This window comes from Ostrinia furnacalis, unplaced genomic scaffold (genome assembly GCF_004193835.3).
Source record: "Ostrinia furnacalis isolate ACB-3 unplaced genomic scaffold, ASM419383v2 OfSCF7464, whole genome shotgun sequence".
NCBI lineage: Eukaryota > Metazoa > Arthropoda > Insecta > Lepidoptera > Crambidae > Ostrinia > Ostrinia furnacalis.
This window is the reverse complement of record NW_021137703.1, coordinates 630,109-648,429: the sequence shown is the minus strand read 5'-3', so window position 1 is coordinate 648,429 and position 18,321 is coordinate 630,109. Positions and strand designations below refer to the sequence as shown.

At 34.4% G+C, this 18,321-nt stretch overlaps 1 protein-coding gene across 1 annotated transcript in view; it reads left to right on the top strand.

Moving 5' to 3' along the window:
- The window catches only part of LOC114364742 (serine/threonine-protein phosphatase 1 regulatory subunit 10), a 31,182-nt gene extending 13,243 nt beyond the window's left edge, over positions 1-17,939 (top strand). Inside the window, exons 2-5 of the mRNA XM_028321021.1 lie at positions 369-466; positions 1,830-2,104; positions 2,668-3,801; positions 16,242-17,939. Of these exons, the coding sequence (XP_028176822.1) occupies positions 369-466; positions 1,830-2,104; positions 2,668-3,801; positions 16,242-17,686 (2,952 nt within the window). The 3' untranslated portion in view covers positions 17,687-17,939. The remainder of the gene's footprint in view (positions 1-368; positions 467-1,829; positions 2,105-2,667; positions 3,802-16,241) is intronic.
- The last annotated feature ends 382 nt before the right edge of the window (positions 17,940-18,321 follow it).

Sequence of the window (18,321 nt, the reverse complement as noted above, 5' to 3'; positions counted from 1 at the left end):
AGATAAGTCTTTGTGGTTCAGTTGATAATAAAAGACAAAATGAACTGTATTAATCAACATACTATTCACTATTTAGCTCCACAATGATCACTAGGTATACAGCGTCAAAATATTTATTTAATTATTTTCCAAGCTTTATGCGACTAACGATGGATAACTCGAGAACAATTAGCAACCAAAAACATAAAACAACAATAAAGCAACATTCGCAATCAGAATTTCTTATGAAACAATATGACAAATGTATCTTATACTGTTGATAATTATCGGATAATTATCATGAAGCGTTATTATCTTGATAATTTCGAACCCTGTTGTGGTGTATAACCAGTTCGTTTCTATTATAATGTGTTTTTTCTTTGTTTCAGCCCCGCATTGACCCTATTCAATTACTCAACTGCCTTAGCGTGCTTTTGTCTCCGAAAGGTGGTATTAAAAGCCGGAATGAAGTTCAGAGATTAGCTGGGTAAGGTTTACTGCATTTTTTACTAGACATATTAAAATCTGTTTGGGAGTGCATGTACGAGAAGAAAACTTTTTGTGCCGATTAACATTCAAAACTACACCGGCACGGAAGTGATTAGCAAAGGCGATTATTTTTTTGTCCATTTATGTGTCAAAGTAAGCATCGGGAAAATGCCGTTGGGTAGGTGTACCAGTCAATGGACGATATGAGTTATTGGACAAAACACCCGTTGAACGACCTTAGGAGTAGGTATTTATTATTACAATGCAAATTCCAACTTGATGCCTTTTAATCTCCATCAGTCAGAATATCATAGTTGTTGAAATGCTATTGTTAATTGAATAAAAATGAGGTCCAGTAACTCGACTAGATAGCCCATAAGTCCAATGACTGGAAGTTTACCCTACCTAACCAAATAACTAACGTTTGTATTGACTACAACAAAAGTTCTCGCTCGCGCTGCCTTGTGTCTACTTCTTTGTTTTATAGTATTCAACCCTCTAGGTGCATGGTAGGTGGTACCGTTCAGCTAAAATACACATAATTGATGGTCAAACAATATTACAAGTTTATTTTAGTTCCCTAAATAAGTACTTAACATAAAATCATGCATTCTATAATTACTGGTTTCTTTTATCTCAATAATCTGCTGCAGTGTAGTTAATTAAAGAAAAAGTTATTATTAACTTATGTTTGTTATATGAAAAATCTCTGTGCCAGGCTCAGAATACGGAACAAACCAGAAACCGTCAACGGGCGTAAATGTGTATTCATATAAAGTACTCCAAAACGCACTAATTTGACTTTAGAGCAATTAGTCAATGGCCGGCGCGCGCATTGTTTACATATCCGTCAGATTGACACTTTAAAATTAAATTATGCCGTCTTGTGCCGTTCCAACATGTAAGAATGCTACTGGAATTACGAAGAAAGTGCATGGGATCATGTTTTATCCGTAAGTAGCACATTTCCAATTCATTTTAATTAAATAATAATTTTCAAAAAAAATCACGGTTGTATTTTGTAAGTGTTGCCACAAGTCAACGGAATATTTTACCCTACTTTATTATATTGAATTACATTTGTCTATAAAAAATTCACGCGTTAATTTTGTTAGCGTTACCACAGAATAATGGAATATTTTCCCAATCCTTTTTGTTTTAACATTGAGTTATAATGTACTACGTACTAGAGAAGACATGTCAACTAGGTGCCAGGCTAATAAATATTGACAGAAGAATTTTCAGAAATTTAATTAATACATTTTAGTCGTTAAAATCTGCATACTGGTTATATTAATTATGTTATTATAAGAACTACATTACAGTTCACTATTTAACATTAACCTTTTTATCTTTTTCAGTTTGATGACCAAGTTCTCGAAAAAATTAGTGTCAAAATGCATATATATCCAAATCTTAAAGTGTACTGAAACTGAGTTACTTGGATCATTCATGGGTTCAGGTGGATGGTTGCTTGTACACATGTGGCTTACTGAGAGTATAGTCGCTAAAAACTGGCCTCTTGTGAAAGAACTATTAGAGCTATTATTATTATGCCCCGTGGACATAGAACGACTAAAGACTAACAACTGTCCAAAACTCGTCAAAGAATTATCAAAGGAAGGAAACCATTTTGGTGAGTAACTTTTATTTTTAAATTGGTAATAAAAATATTGTGGTTATTATTTACTGTATTAGGTATATGTTATTTTTTGTTCACTTAAAATCATAAACTTGGTGCCATAAACTAACAATTAGTATTCATAATACATACTTACAGGGTGTGGTTTTGTAAAACAACGCCCATCTCAGGGGTGGGGTAGTATGCATGACACTGATATCAAAAATAATCTATATAAATAAAAATGAATTGATGTTCGTTAGTCTGATTAAAACTCGAGAACCGCTGGACCGATTGAGCTGATTTTGGTTTTAAAATGTTTGTCGTAGTCCAGGGTAGGTCTAAACGGTGAGCAAATACGCGCGCGATATTGTTTTTCTGTGACAGACAAAATTCTAGAAAAGCGGAATGCTAGTATATAATATAAATATAAAATTCTAATAAAGTAATAGTTCACATTTATTTCTATTTTTCTTGTAATTACTTTCATGTGTAGTACCTACACCTGAGATAGGCGTTGTTTTAAAAAACCACATCCTGTTTGTTTGTTTGTTTAATTATAAATTTTATATTTTTAGCAATAAGAGCCTTGGCCTCAAAACTCGTTGAGCAATGGCTAAAGATCGTCAAAGGCGAATATGTTGTACCTCTTCTAGAAGCTGAACTAGCACAAATAATAACAGACGCGAATTCAGAAATAAAGCCTGACAATACGAGCAATGAAGAGAATACAGATATTGCAAAGTATAAAGATGACTTGGGTATGGAAAAACACAATGAAAATGACAACAATATCAAAGGCAATTCATCAGAACCTTTAGATATTAAAGACAATATTGCAAAAGAAATAGAACAAGCACAGGAAGAACAAGAAGCTTTACCAGTTTTAAAGATAACATTAAAAGATGGAAAACAAGTTATATCTCATGTAGATGAAGAGTCCAGAGAAGAAACATCTGATTGTGAAAAATCTAGAGAGAAAAGTAAACATAAAAACAGAGATAAATCAAGCGATCGTAGTAGTTCTAAATCCAGTTCATCTAAACACTCGAGTAAATCACATTCTTCTTCATCAGATAAACACAAAAGTAGCAGCAAAAGTAGTAGTTCTAGCTCAAGTCGAAGTAAAGAAAAAGATAGGCATTCACATAGTTCAAAATCGAAAAGCGACAGTAGTAGACGATCTAGCGATAAAAGTAGTTCTTCAAGTAGATCTAAGGACGACAGGAGTGCAAGAAGCTCTGATAAAGAAAGAAAAGATAAACATAAAAGTCAAGACAAAGAAAAAAATGAAGATAAAAATAAAATTGAAAAATCCAAAGATCAAAAAGTAACAAATGACAAAGTCGAAGACAAAAATCAAACTCCTTCTATTCAGAAACTGGGGAAAATTCCCAAGTTAAGCGATGTCAAGAAGGACAAGCCTTCAATATCAATAGAAGTTCGGAAACCAGATGAGCCAAAACCTAAAACAGTCAAAACTTTTCATTCCAAGTTTAGGAAACATGGCCTGGAAGAAGAAGTAAAGCCACCACCATCTCGTGCTGCTCTGCTAAATAAAAAAGCTACTCCAGCTTTGCCACCCACAGTAGTATCAATACCTAAAAGACCATCACCGGTACACTCTGAAACTCCACCAGAAAAGAAACCTAAAACAGTAGAACCAATAGAAAAACCAGGTTCTATTAAATTGATACCACCTAAACCGAAGCGTAAGTGTTACTTTTTTATACTTCATTATTATGTATTACTAATGTTTTTAATTTTTACAGGTAGCGCCCAAGCAGTTAAAGTGACCTCTAATACATGTAGTTTAGTTATCAATTACGTCAGTGGTAAGTCTAAAATGTATAACTTAGCAGGTTCCAAAGTTTTTTTATCACTTGTAAAGTGTTACTTGCAAATAAAAACTGAATTTATTCGACATATCTCTTTCGTTCAATATTGACCTCAATCTGTTCAAAGACTGAAGCAAAGCTTAGGTCACCTGCCACTGGTGCATCTTCAATAGGATCTACTTGAAGATACTCAGCAGTGCAGTTGACACCGACCAGCGCTCCAGAACATGTCGTCGATACGTCTACGAGAGAACAATTCAAAGTCAGATTATACGTCTATACGTAAGGCCATAACTATTACCTACACATAAGGATATTTTTGCGATAAAAGTAAATAAATACTTTGTTAGGAATAATATTATCCAGTTATGATACATGAAGAGTATAATCACACGTTACAACTACCAACAGTAATAAATCTTTGTTGGTAGGTAAGGTACCGAATCAAAGGGCACCCAATTAATTCAAAAAACGGCTGTCGAAATATTTTTGTAGTAACCGATAACAATAACATTCTCAATAGAACGCGGTAGAATATCGTATTGATTATACTATATTATTATAAGGTATAGGGTACTTATAGGTCGACTCGGCTTAATCATTTTTGACACAAATTTTCCCCATTTTACTAATGCCAGATTATTGAGATTTAATTTACATGCCAGTTAATGTATTGGGCATTATGGAGGTTTTGGCTTCTAATGGTGTCAAATTTGTTTAATTTTTTTTTAAATAAAGTTGTTTTAAAGAACTTGTGTAAACAACAATATAGATAAATGTCCACAATATTAGTAAAAATAAAGTTTCAGGTTGCACTATAAACAGATAACTCCCGAAAAAATTGTTATAACATTGTAATATGAATTAGAGAAATACCTTTCTTTAGTAATAATGTATTAAAGTGAGAACAAGATTAAGAAGATACCTACCTACAAACATGCACAAAATTGAAAGCACGATAGCCGAACGGTGTGAACGTGAAGGGGTCGGACGGACTGGCCGACTACATCCGAGGAACGCTGGTTCAAGGTTCGAACCTGCTACCGCTCGACTGTTGTGGTTGTGGTGAACCCACTCGAAACACAAGCATGTTTATCATATTATCTTATTACGAGCGATTAACGGAATTCAATACTCAATAATTTATTGATTCCTTTAACTATCAGTAATTGCCATTACAAATTTACTATAGTCTAATTTTTAATTCCACGCAGAAGTGTTGCCAACATTGAAACATTCCCACTAAGAATGAAGAGCATTTTCACAAATTAAAAACTAATCCTACCTTGAATTTACGGTTTCAATTGAAAAACTAAGACTTAAAAATGTACTGATCATTTCTAAATGGTTATTTGAGTTTTTATTATCATATTTTTGAAGTTACCAAAAAATGGCTTATTCCACTATTAGTGAACTTTTTGTTCAGGCAAAAAAAATAGGGACTTTTTTTCTATTACTGGACTCCCTGGCTAATAATCCATAGGTTACAAACCTTTATTATGAAAATCCTTTTGTTAGTAAAATCTTCGCTTCATAAAATAGCCAGTTTAACAAGATGCCAATTTTATAATCCAAGTTGATGACGATAATGATGATTGATGATCAATACATATTTCCGTTTATGATAATACTTTGTTTTACTGTGTTAAAAACACGTTTTTTTCTTCTATCTAATCTCTAAAATGTACATAATAATTAGTGTACATCAAACAATAGTTCATTCTTGTAAGTTGTACTTGATGTAATTTCGTTTCATACACATTTTTTATTAATAATTTAAAGCAAAAAAGGCTTATTACATCTGAATTGTCAAAAAATGACAGCTGTCAGAATTCTGCCGAATTTAAAATCGGACTAGGTATAGGTATGTAGGTACTTATTATTCTTTAAAAAAAAACCATTTGGGATTAAAATTAAGAGTAATATAAACAAAGGTAAAGGTAAATAGTTATCATCTTTTACGGAAATGCAACCTAAGCTATACCTACAATATTTTTACTAGACTATCGGCTCATTTATCAGAAAAATGGTTACCAATTCTTTAAAACACCTATTGATATTTTGACACTTAAATTCCCAACTGCAAATGAAAAATAGAGAACGGATCTGAACATTGGAATTTAGAAATTTTCTCTTACCTACTTATTACGTTTTTTCATAACGGCCGCAAAACGATTGGTCATTCACATTTGATATGTCGCTTATGTTCTCATCTAAGTATCTATTAGGTATACCTAATTACCAAATAATAATTAGTAATTTATTTAACAATGGCAGTCTACCTAACTTGATACTTAACTATGTACACAATCTTATGTTAAAATCTTGGAATAAATAATAACATTTTCATTATCTATTTTGACATTCGAAACTTTATTTTTTAAATAGAATAGAACCTTGAATTAATTGACAACTTTAATGAATGTGATGCGCATCAGCAATTTGATTCGTTTTTAGTTATGACCGTCTATCATACGCGATAATGTAAGGTCTCGTACAAATGATTCTATGCCATGTGTGCGGACTCCGGTAATGAATATGATGGCAGATTTAGGTTTCGGAATAAGTAAGTACCTACCTACTTGTAAAAGAAATGACAATAAAATACCTAAGTTTCCGGAAGAGAAAGAAAGTATTTAGTTTCCGTCCGTGAATCCTACCATACTAGTAATGCATACAAAGAATAAATATGTTTATAATTAAGTAGGTAATCTGCTACGATTTACCTACCATGGAACGCATTCAAAATAGCTTAGCATAGTCGCTTAATTATTAAATCTAAATTAATCGTAATAAACACCACCCTCAACACGATACATAGGTACACTTTATTTTATTTATATTTATTACGCTTTCTGTGAATCGAATAAAAAATCTTCCAAATGAGTTTGACTTGGAACTGATTTACAGCCAAATTTTTACTCCCTACAAATGCCTGAGTAAGTAGGTACCTACCTACCAGAAATAGTAAAGTAGAAGTACCTACCTCTACATATAATTCATTCATGTTAACGATTACCTAGTGACAATATGGTTATTTTATCCGTTTTACACAATCGTCAGTAGGTACCTACTTACTTTAATGACATTTGAAATTCATGCTGCCCAAATGATACATCGAAAGTTGGTAATGTAATGTTGATTTCTGAAAGACAAATTAATGTTTATGAATCATATCCTAGAGCATGAAATAAAAAAACACTGCATGTAGAGCATCTATTGGAAATGAAAAGCACTGCATAATTAATTGCGTTTCCATGGTTCTCGTAACGCGCTTTCTCCCTGGATAAATGTGTGGTACACATTGAAAAATCAACAATACATCATTACTATAGTACCTTTGTGTAAAGCTCTCAAAAGTGAAAAGCACAAGGAGTGAAACATACTACGTAACTAGGTACAGTCAGCGTCAAATAGTTCGTGACATCCAAAGCGGCCAAAAAATTGTGGCAGCATAACCCTTTTGGCTACTTGGGTGTCATGAACTATTTGACGCTGATTGTACCTATCTTAAACTACAGGTCATTCTATAAACAAGAAGCTCAATGCACTCGCGGAAATTTTTTGTTGATTCACTAATATCAGTACATAAACAATGAATCAATCAATCTAAACATATCTAAGTAACTGCTGGCTTTTCATACTGGCAAGCTACGCAATACATTGTGTCCAAACAATTTTCGTCATTAGTTACAACATCATATAGCGCGTTGTGTCTATACTTTTCGTAGTATCGGTTATGAATTCTATTACATAATATCGTCTTGTTAAGCACTTTAAATATGTCTTTGTTTTGACTAAATCATTTGGACAGCATGATTTCCAAATAAGGGAAAGCATGATAATATAAAAAACGACGCGACGTAGGTAACCCATCTTAGTTTATTTGCGTAGGTTGCTGACGATTTTTCTTTTTATTCTAGTTTCTTCGCCGATCATTATCAGTGATCCTTCCAAGTTTATATAACATCCAAATGTACCATTTAAGATCAAAAGATGATTTCAATGTCTGATTTGCAATAATTAGCTGAACACCACCCGTTTGAGAATTGAGAATATTTTCCGCGAATGATCCTGATGGGTCTTCGTTCCTGAGTGGAATCGTGTGAACACATTAAAATGTCTTATGTTAGCTTTGGTAACATTGAAATTATTTTTTTAAGTTCCTACGTAATCTTTTTTTCTGACGTAACCGAATTATACAGGGTGGAAACGATAAGTGATTCACTTCGATTATTTCTAAACTAAAAGATATCGAAAAAATAGTAACCGATCCTGAAAGTGCTTCACGAGTTCTATCAAACTGTATCAATACAGTAGAACGCCGATTATCCGAATTAATTGGGACCGGGGTCGATTCGGATAATCGAAAATTCGGATAATCGGACATAGACTGGTAATAAATAAAAACGAACTAACACAAATATATTAAACTGATTAAATTCACAAAAACAGTTCTACAATAACGCTCAGTTGAAATATATCTGGAATCCAGCGAGTTCCAACTTGTTACAACAAAACAAATAAAAAAATACTTGGTTTTATTTTTTTTATATTAAGCTTAGGACAGCTTAGTACCGATTCGGATAATTGGCGATTCGGATAATCGGCGTTCGGATAATCGGCGTTCTACTGTAATAGATTACAGAATAAACTGGATCTATCCATCCACTTTGATCACCTGAGTCAACTTTCATACATTTAGTATAGCTACACAATATTGAAAACTATTACAAGATCTCGTAAAACTGGTTAAGTACTTATCCTAAACGAGACCTAACGAACGGTATCAATAAACGAACTGGATCTATCCAAAACCAAGCTTTCATAAATTTAGTACAAGCATAGTCATTGCACTCATCTCTTGAGAATACCTATTATAGCAAGTAAAACCAATGTTTCCCACAAATAATTTTAAATAAGAATTTAAATTTTTAACACTTCTATTATGTGGTATGGTTTATTCTGTAACCTATTGTTAATATCATTTGAAACAGCTCGTGAAGCACTTTCAGGTTCAGTTTTTCGATATCTTGTAAGTAGGTACTTATAGTTTAGAAAAATTCGAGTGAGATATCGTTTTCACCCTGTACTTATAACCTACTTCATCGGAATCGTCTGTAAATTTTCTCATAAAATGTCTTAACATTTCAAAATAATTATGTAGTCCCGTTTGTTAACCCCTTCCTCCTGCTTTAAATTGAACGTTCCAAAAACTACTTCTCTAACATGACTAACATGGACGAAACTAGACGAAATTTTTTTATCGTAACGCCGTTTATAACCCGATGACACAATGTTAAGATTAATATTACTTATTATTGTACCTATTGCATAGGTACTGCTGGTATTGGAACTTAGGGTATTATACATAAACTGTACTGATATGCCTTTTTGATTATGTATAAAATATTTTTTTAAATACTGAAGTACCTGACCTGACTGAATGCCAAATTGCCAAACTGAATACCTAACCGTTTGTTAAATAATAATTACCATTTTGATAACGAAAAAAATAAGGTGTTGGTGCCGATACTGACACCTACAAACTTAAAACTTGGCAGGTAAGTTCCTTATTGAGTGTAGACATGTCTGCCAAGAACGGATTTTATTTAACTATTTATTTAAGGATATGAAATAATATGAAGGATATAATAGAATTTTACGAAATTTTAAAACGGATTCCACGCATACGAAGTCGCGGGCGGCCGCTTGTTGAATCACTGAGCAAGTGTTAAATATTATGATTAATTTAAAATTTTGCCGTTTTAGCGTCCTACCTACTAATATTATAAATGTCAAAGTTTGTGAGTATGGATGTTTGATACTCTTTCACTTATTTAAAAACTACTAAACGGATTTTTAGTAAACTTTACAGAAGATAATATTTTTTATACATGAGAATAGCATACCTTTAACTTAGCTTTTGCCCTCGGCTTTGCCTGCGTAAAATTTTGTCTGTCACAGAAAAAAATATAAGAGCGCCTTCCTGTTTCAAAAACTGGCATAAAAACTATCCCACGTCCTTTCCCGGGACTCAAAACTATCTCTTTACCAAATATCAAAATCGGTTCAATGGTTTAGGCGTGAATTTGTAACAGACAGACAGATAAAGTTTTTCGCATTTACTTAAATTATTTAGTAGGGATAATTCATAAAGATTTTCGGATACCGGTACTGCCGGTACCAACAACTTATATTTTTTTCATTAACAAAATGTTAATTATTATTTGACATTCGTTTAGGTATTTAGTTTGGCAATAAGTATGACATTCAGTAAGGTACTCCATTTTCAGTTCATCTTAAAAGTTATAAAAATATATGGCTTCTAAATACTCAATGTTTGCCAGGGAGGAATTAACAGTCCTCAAATCATTGATTAAAAATTTAGTCCTGTTGTCTCCCCTAGCCAGGGGGGACAACAGGACTGCACCATATTCTAAGATCGTCCGAGATTCAGCCAAAGGCTATAAAGTTCCCGAAGCTGAGTAAAATTAAATAACTGGTAAATATCTGCATACCTAAACTTTATAACTTATCTCAATGCTTTATATTGCTTACTGTACTCACGAACTACTTATTTATTTATAGTATAATATTTAGGTAAGTAACATTTAACATGAATTAGTGCGCGACAGTTTCGATGTTGTATAACTTAACCTCCTGCAGTTTTAAGGGTAAAATTGTAAGAATAACCTTTTCCGATCCGAATGGGGCGACTATTTACAACATTTTACAATAACGAAATACAAAAAAAAATGATTACTTTTCCATACAAATTGCATCAGTTGATCGGTCACACCAAGCCAAACCAAGGCGTGCATGCTATGGCGATCACTTCGTGTTGGTTTGGCTGAAGCTTTAGACAAGTGGCTTTTAGTATTTCGTTACCGGTCCTAAGTTTGGACTAAGTTTATTTTGTTATTTTTACTTTTTTATATTTACCTATGTATTTGCGAACACTGATTTATTCAATAACGGTCAGCGAAAGTTAAATAATGCACGTGAATTATCAATTCATAAGGAATGACTCATGCATGTTATCAGCTTATCCTATATTAACGCCATTCATTAACATTGTAAATTAAAAAAAAATCTTATTTCGTTACCTATTAAAAAAAATATCTGTAGGTAACCATACGAATATCAAAGGTAAAGATCCCAGAATAAAACCAAACGGACGGTATTATAAAATTTATATTATATTTAAGGACAGCTAACAAGACATAGGTACACAATTAACTGTAAAAAAAATAATTGAAAACAATATGTGTTTATAGTGTAGCCTTAATTAAAAACTGCCACGACATGTGCATAGATTGCGTGGAAGCGTAGTATCGACTAAAGTCCAAAAAAAATTGAAAATTTAAGAATTAATGAAACCTTCGAGTAAAATTAATGTAACCTACGACATACACAAACTAAAGTGACTAAAGAGAATCGTTGGCTATCGGAACTATTCGGTAATCTGTCCTATGATGACTATCGCACTATAAAATTGACGCCTACCTACTTACTTACCTATTTTTTTATTTTTGAATTGGCGACTGTGCCTGTGGTGCAGACTCGAGATTAGATAAGTACTAAGATTTCCTTAGCAGAAAGTACTACCTACCTATGTAATATTAAATGTAAACATTGTTTTGCCGTTTTAGAATGGTACATTATTTTATGCTCATTCCATGTACAAATTTTAATCTTCGTCATACCACAAAGTTATACCAGTTATACACTCCGTTTTTATTTATTTTTTCTATTGAAGCTTGCATGTTTATGTATGTAAACTTTATTGCCATATAACTAATTGCTACATAAGTGGAACTTAATCTCAGAAGGCATTCACTGCCAGTTATCATTTCTTTTTAGTGCTAAATAGCACAATATGTAATTTCCTGCCTTATATCAATTATATTCACCACATCAGATACATATTTCAAAATGGCCTTAGTAATACGGTTACAAAGATGCCGAATACAGATTTTGAGGAGCCGTCGTTCGAATAACCAAACCAACGCGTGCAACGTCCTAGTAAAACAAATGGGCCCTCAGTTCAGAATCCAGGTATCATAAAGCCCCAACAACCAAGTACCTATTAGTTCAATTTAACTAATAACCGGACTATTGCTACTTTACGAGAGGCACTATGCTACTTTTATAGAGGGATAGTTCACAATTTCACCCACCGATTTAGTAGGGTTAGTAGACAACAGCAAGTCATATGTACACAAATCTGTCCTGTCATCTCATGAAGCGATAACTTAAGGTCTTATATTTAGTACTTTTGTAGGTACCGTATCATAATGGTGCGTCCACACTGGGCGAATGTGCTCGCGCGGCACGCTGGTCTATTTCATTCAGTCTACCTTTGTTTTAACATACAATTTGTAGGGGCCAGCCTGGTAGGCGCGTAGAGAAGCTCCTGTGTCAGGAGGCCCCCGCTCTTCCTTAATTTACCTACATATAATAGTTAATTAATAGATCGTTGAATACCAACTTAATGAAACTGTAACTTGTGTCGTCGACTACGCACACTTTTTATTACAATATAAGACAATACTAGTTACGAAATAGGTAGATAATTACTATACTAATAATAAAAAATAAATAGCACCTAACTATGCAAGTAACTTATTACGCGCAGACGAGAGTTAAAGGAATCGTCTATGATAGCGGTTTACAAAATTATATGACCGGGAATCGAAACGGAAGCCATCGAACACGCGTCATGCTGCTGTGGGCAATCTCTGTGCTATTGTTTGTAAAACCAGTTTTTTAGTTAGTTTATCAATCCGCGGTAATGTAAACATTGTGATGTGAAAAAAAACGAACTTCGAGGTCCCCCACATTAAGACATCCTACTTATTAAAAAGTCATCGTAAAATGTAAGACGTGCACCGCACCACTCCTTTTTTCTCGCTTGTTGTTTCGCATGTTTATTTATTTCGTGTGTTGATGAATAGATTTGTTTGTTGTCCCTAATAAAATAAAATAAAAAATAAAATAGATATTTTAAATAAACTAGGATTTTTTTTAAAGGATAGGAATTTTGTTACCATTCTAAACGAAGTGACGACGTTTTAGACTTTTATTTATTGATCTATTTATTTATTTTACTCCCACATCTTTCATCGCCACGATATGGTGAATTTCTTTATTAGTTCAGAAGGAAATACTCAAGTCTATCACGTAAAACCTTACTTAGTTCTAACTCTGGTTCTAATCAATGCTAGATTGCAGAATTGCTTCATGGGGCTGGGGCTGTCTCCTTAGGCACCGCACTGGCTTCCACTCGCGACTCGGTCAACTTGGTGTCCGCGTCACGGTTACGGTGACGGCCACTCGACACAAATCTTCATTTGCGCGGTATGAAAAAGACATGGCGCGTGACATGAACATCCACCGGCTGCGGACAGTTGGTGCGTTTACGCGGAGCCTTCGTCCGGCTCGGCCTCCGTGTTTCGCTCTACGTTAATCTGACTAATTAAACGGGTCTACTCGGCAGATGATGGGGTGAAGGTCGCGAACTCGTATTATCGTAGTTTCTGCAATAAATGTCTGCCTCGTCAAGGTCTAGTGTAGTAGGCTTAACCACTGTCTAAACGAATTTGTGCATGTGCAAATATGAATTTATAAGTAACTGAAAACTACTGAAAAGTAATAAAAAATTATTAGATTTTTTTTCTGGCATTAATTATTAGTTGTCTCGAACCTAGTTTCTAAAAAATAGTAACTTGTAGTTAAAGTTGCATCTCATAAATGCTGTTTTTTTAACAACTAAGTACTTTAGTAAATGTTTAGATAAGTAAAAAACAGTTGCCTTCCTAGTGTAGATTGCTATCAAATACACTATGTAGGTATTCAAGTCGGGGGAGTAAAGGAATTGGGCATAGCTCTTATATTTCACCCCCAGCTATAAATACGAGGACAGTAATGTTCTACATTGTAACTAAGGCAAAGAATCATTTAAATGATTCTTTAGTAATTACATATATTAAATCATCTTCTTAACGTAATCATAGTCCTACTTTTAAAGATTATAAATGCGAGTAACTGTCTGTTATGCTTGCACGCCTAAACCACTGAACCGATTTTGATGAAATTTTGTATAGAGAAGTTGAGAGTCAGACATAGGATAGTTTTTATGCCGGTTTTAGATACAAGGACGCGCGCGATCAAAATTTTCTGTGACAGAAATTTATTTTGGGTAAAAACTAATTGTTATATAAATTTGACAGGAAGCGGCGTTTACGGTTTAGTGGGCACAGAACTTTGAATTAGTATTAAATGAAAATGAATTGCGTGTTTCAAGTTTCAATGTGCCTAGTTTCTACTTGGTCTCATGTTAATAAAATGCAAAGCGTGTATGGTAGGTTGTACTTACTACGACCCTAAGCTAACTAATAAGTAGTTATTATGCTCCATTTTTGTAGTTGTACAAACATGTCTATGATAGTTTAAACTCAGTTTATTCATACATATTTTAACTTATTTATAACTTTAAATGAGCACTGACCTAATTTCTATGTAGGTACAGACCACGGCAGATCAAGGTAACTGGCATCTTATGTAGTCGCGATAGGTGCTAATAATGCAACAAATAAAATTCTGACGCGCTGTTGACTGTAACTGTACCTACATAATGTTAGACAACGGAGCCAGTGGCCATGCTGCTGGCAGCAAGAAGTTAGGAATTGCTTCTATCTAAAAGACATTTCCATAAGTTTCGGCTTTCGCACGCATACCTAGGCTGTTTGTAAGCACTTTTATTCGCTTTTTACGGTGGCTTCCAGCGAATTGATATTTTTTCCAACGAAGATATCCAAATTGCCTTATGACTGGCGCTAGAAATAAATAAAAACAAAGATAACATCATAACCAATCAAATGTTTTTGTTGGGCTGATAACGTAGTAGCGCGGTAAATCATCATAAACAAATTATCTTGGGTTCGATTCCCGGTCGGTTCAACTCAAAACTGTAACTTTGTGAAATATGTACCTACCTAGGCATTACTAAGGAAACTTACAGTACCTACCTACCTTGGTAGGAACGTAGGCTATAATTTTTCACAAATGTATTTTCTTATTTTCCCGCTCATGTAGAAGTACCTATAGTTTGCAAAATTATCATTATGTATTGCTGTTCATTCAGAATTTGTTAGGTGCTCGCGAAAAATTGCTGTAGTAACTACCTACTTAGTTAGCTTGTTAAAAGTACCTACCCTTTGTCGGCTGTACTGTATCCCGCGTGGATTTCTGTTTGTTTACTTAGTCTTTTTTAGAAGCTTCATAAACAAACTAGGTATACTAATTTCAATACATAGGTAGGTATATCTAGATATTGATAGTTATATTGCTAAGGTACTTACTCTACTTTTAAAATGCATTTTAATCAAACTTACTTAAAAATGGTTGTATTTGGTTGATGTTGTCTAAAAATATCTTTCGAGCGATAGGTATTGTGGGGCAAGTAACGAACAGCAAAATCGGATTACCTAATCGAATCTACCCGCACTCCGCAGCAACTTCGTAGGTACCTACCTAGGTTACGCGGAAATATTTTTTCAGACAGTGGTTGAAAAATCAAACAAGGCTCGTTCGTCACTAGTCTTGAACCGAGTTCAAGACGAGCGGGTCAAGCAATTTTGTGATTCGCTTCATTCAATCCTTGCAACTAGGTAGTAGGCCTATATTTCTGTGTGCACTTGCCTGATGGCTGATTCTACTGGCTTTACAATAGAAATCGTACATAATGGAATATTCCATTATGTACCTACGATTTCTATTGTAAAGCGATATCACTAGATGCCAGATTGTAAAAGATTAATATTTAGATACCTAATATAGGTACTTACCTCATTCCTACACTATGTATTACCTATGTGTATGATAATTTTAAATTATTTTTACCTACTAAGCTTAATAACTAATAAATGCAAACGTATTTCTTACAATTTGTTTTATTATTTACTTTAAATAATTTTCAGAAGTAATACTTACCTTCTTACCTATCTACGATTGTAAATAATTATATTTTATTCACTTTGCCTTTTGCTTAATTTTAGTATCGTTGATAAAAAAGTCTGGATGACTGCAGTAGCTGATGTAGCTATAACGCATTTTACAATGGGTTCTCTTAGAATTATTACCAAAATTTGATAGATACGAGTATATTTCGCTAATGTACATCACTAATGAAATATTTGGAACCAAAGTTATACATTTTAGACTAGTCCTTTCCTTTCTGTGTGTATCTAGAAAAGGTTAATTAGCTTTCGTGTTTTTCGTGCTTATTAAATTGTTTTTATTTGTTACAGCTATGCTGCTACTGGAAAGCGACATGTTTATGGACGCGTTAAATGCTTCAGCTACAAACAAAAAAGAACCAAAGAAACGAAAACGCCGTACAAGCGGATCGAAAGATGGAACTACACCCAGTGATGGATCTCCGCCACTTACACCTACAACTATGACCAGTCCTACTAGTGAAAGCAAGTCCGTTCCTCCCAGATTTTACCAAGATACGTTGGATACCGATGAAAGTAAAGATAAAAAAGCTGATAATAATACTACAGAAAAGGATAATGAGGAATCAATGGATACATCAGAACCACACACACTAACCGTAAATGGTCTCAAGGGTGTTCTCTGCTATCATAAAAGAAAAGGTCCCAAGAAGAGTATTAAATGGAAACCGGATTCTGAATTAGAAGAAATTCAATACTTTGAACTTGATGAAACTGAAAGAGTGAACGTTACGAAAACATTTACGGATATGAAATATTTAGACAGACTACACGAAAGAGAAGCTTTTCAGAAGGCGAGAAATCTCATTAACGATGATGTCATGGAAGAACGAACGAGTTGGAGACCTCTAATTCCTATTGACACCGAGGGACAGATACAAGTAGACCACGGTAAAAATAGTAAAGAAAAAGATATTCAGGCGTTAAGGCAGAAAGGAACGCTGCAACCACTTTATTTCCACAAGTCAATGATACCTGACTCTGCAACTGAGCCCGAGCCAGAAACTCATCCCTATTCTGAACCCACTATTATACCTTTGGACGATATTACTGGCAATCAAGACAATGTCAGTGATTTTAGAAATATGCCATGGCCTGAACCAAAGGGAACTGCGCCTCCGTCATCTAGTAATGTTAATGTGCCAACTATGTTTCCGCCTAATATGGCCCAGTTTCCAAATGCTTTTCCGAATGCACAGTTTCCGACTGTGCCTGGATTCCAAGGTCCTAATATGGTTCCTGGGGATTGGCAAAATGGAGTACCACCACATATTATGGGCAATGGCATGCCAGTTCCTATGACTGCACCGACGCTTCCTCCAGGAACGATGCCCCCGGGGAGTATACCTCCTGGAATGATGATGCCAACTGAAAATATGATGATGGGTCCAGAGATGTTCGGTGGTCCAAACCAGATGTTTCCTGTTCCGCCAGAGGGATTTAATATGCAACAAAATATGTTTCCGATGGACTTTAACATGGCAGGAGCTCAAGGGCCCCCAGGCCCTGAAGGTTTCCCCAGTCCCGGCAATTTCCGAGGAGCAATGCGTGGTCGCGGGGCTGGTGGGCATTGGCGAGGAAAAAACTCTGGAAACTGGGATGGTACACAAAGGGGTAGAGGTGGTCATGTTCGGGGAGGACGCAAGGCTGTTTGTATATATTTCCAACGAAAAGGTTCTTGTCGGCAAGGTGACAATTGTTCATTTTTACATCCTGGGGTTAATTGCCCTTATTAAGTAAAAAAAATACTAAAATAAGCATGATATTATGTTGTAATAGAAGGAAAATAAAATATTTGTTTTTCTCAAAGAATGTTGAGTTTATGAACGTTGGTAACTTAAAGGTGTAAAGTAGGGTTAGATACTCGAAAAGACTGTTTAATGTAAATAATTAATATGTAAATACATAATATTGTAGGATAAGTGAGTAGGTAGGAAGCTATGTACTGTTTATATAAAAATGAAAATAAACGGAGTTGTTTAAATTTTTTATGGAATCTTATTTCAACCTAATATTATCATAATCCTATTTTAATCACCACATAAAAATTGAAACGCTTTCCTATGCGTTCATAGGTTGATTGATGTGTTGTCGACTGTACATACTGTACGGTAAAATGTAAAAACAATATAATTACATAATTTAAATACAGCCCCAAAATCGAACCTGGGAACCGTTCACTGCTAGTCATTATAACACCTCCCAACTAACAGAAAATTACGAATAAAAATTATAGTTCCAAAATACTGGACTGTCCTGTCGATGACATTGACAGTGGGGCGCCACCGTCAATACCGGATCGCTGGTTCAGATTTTTGCCATGTTGGAAACCATATAGTTGAACGATGGTAGCGTCCCCCTGTCATTGAGT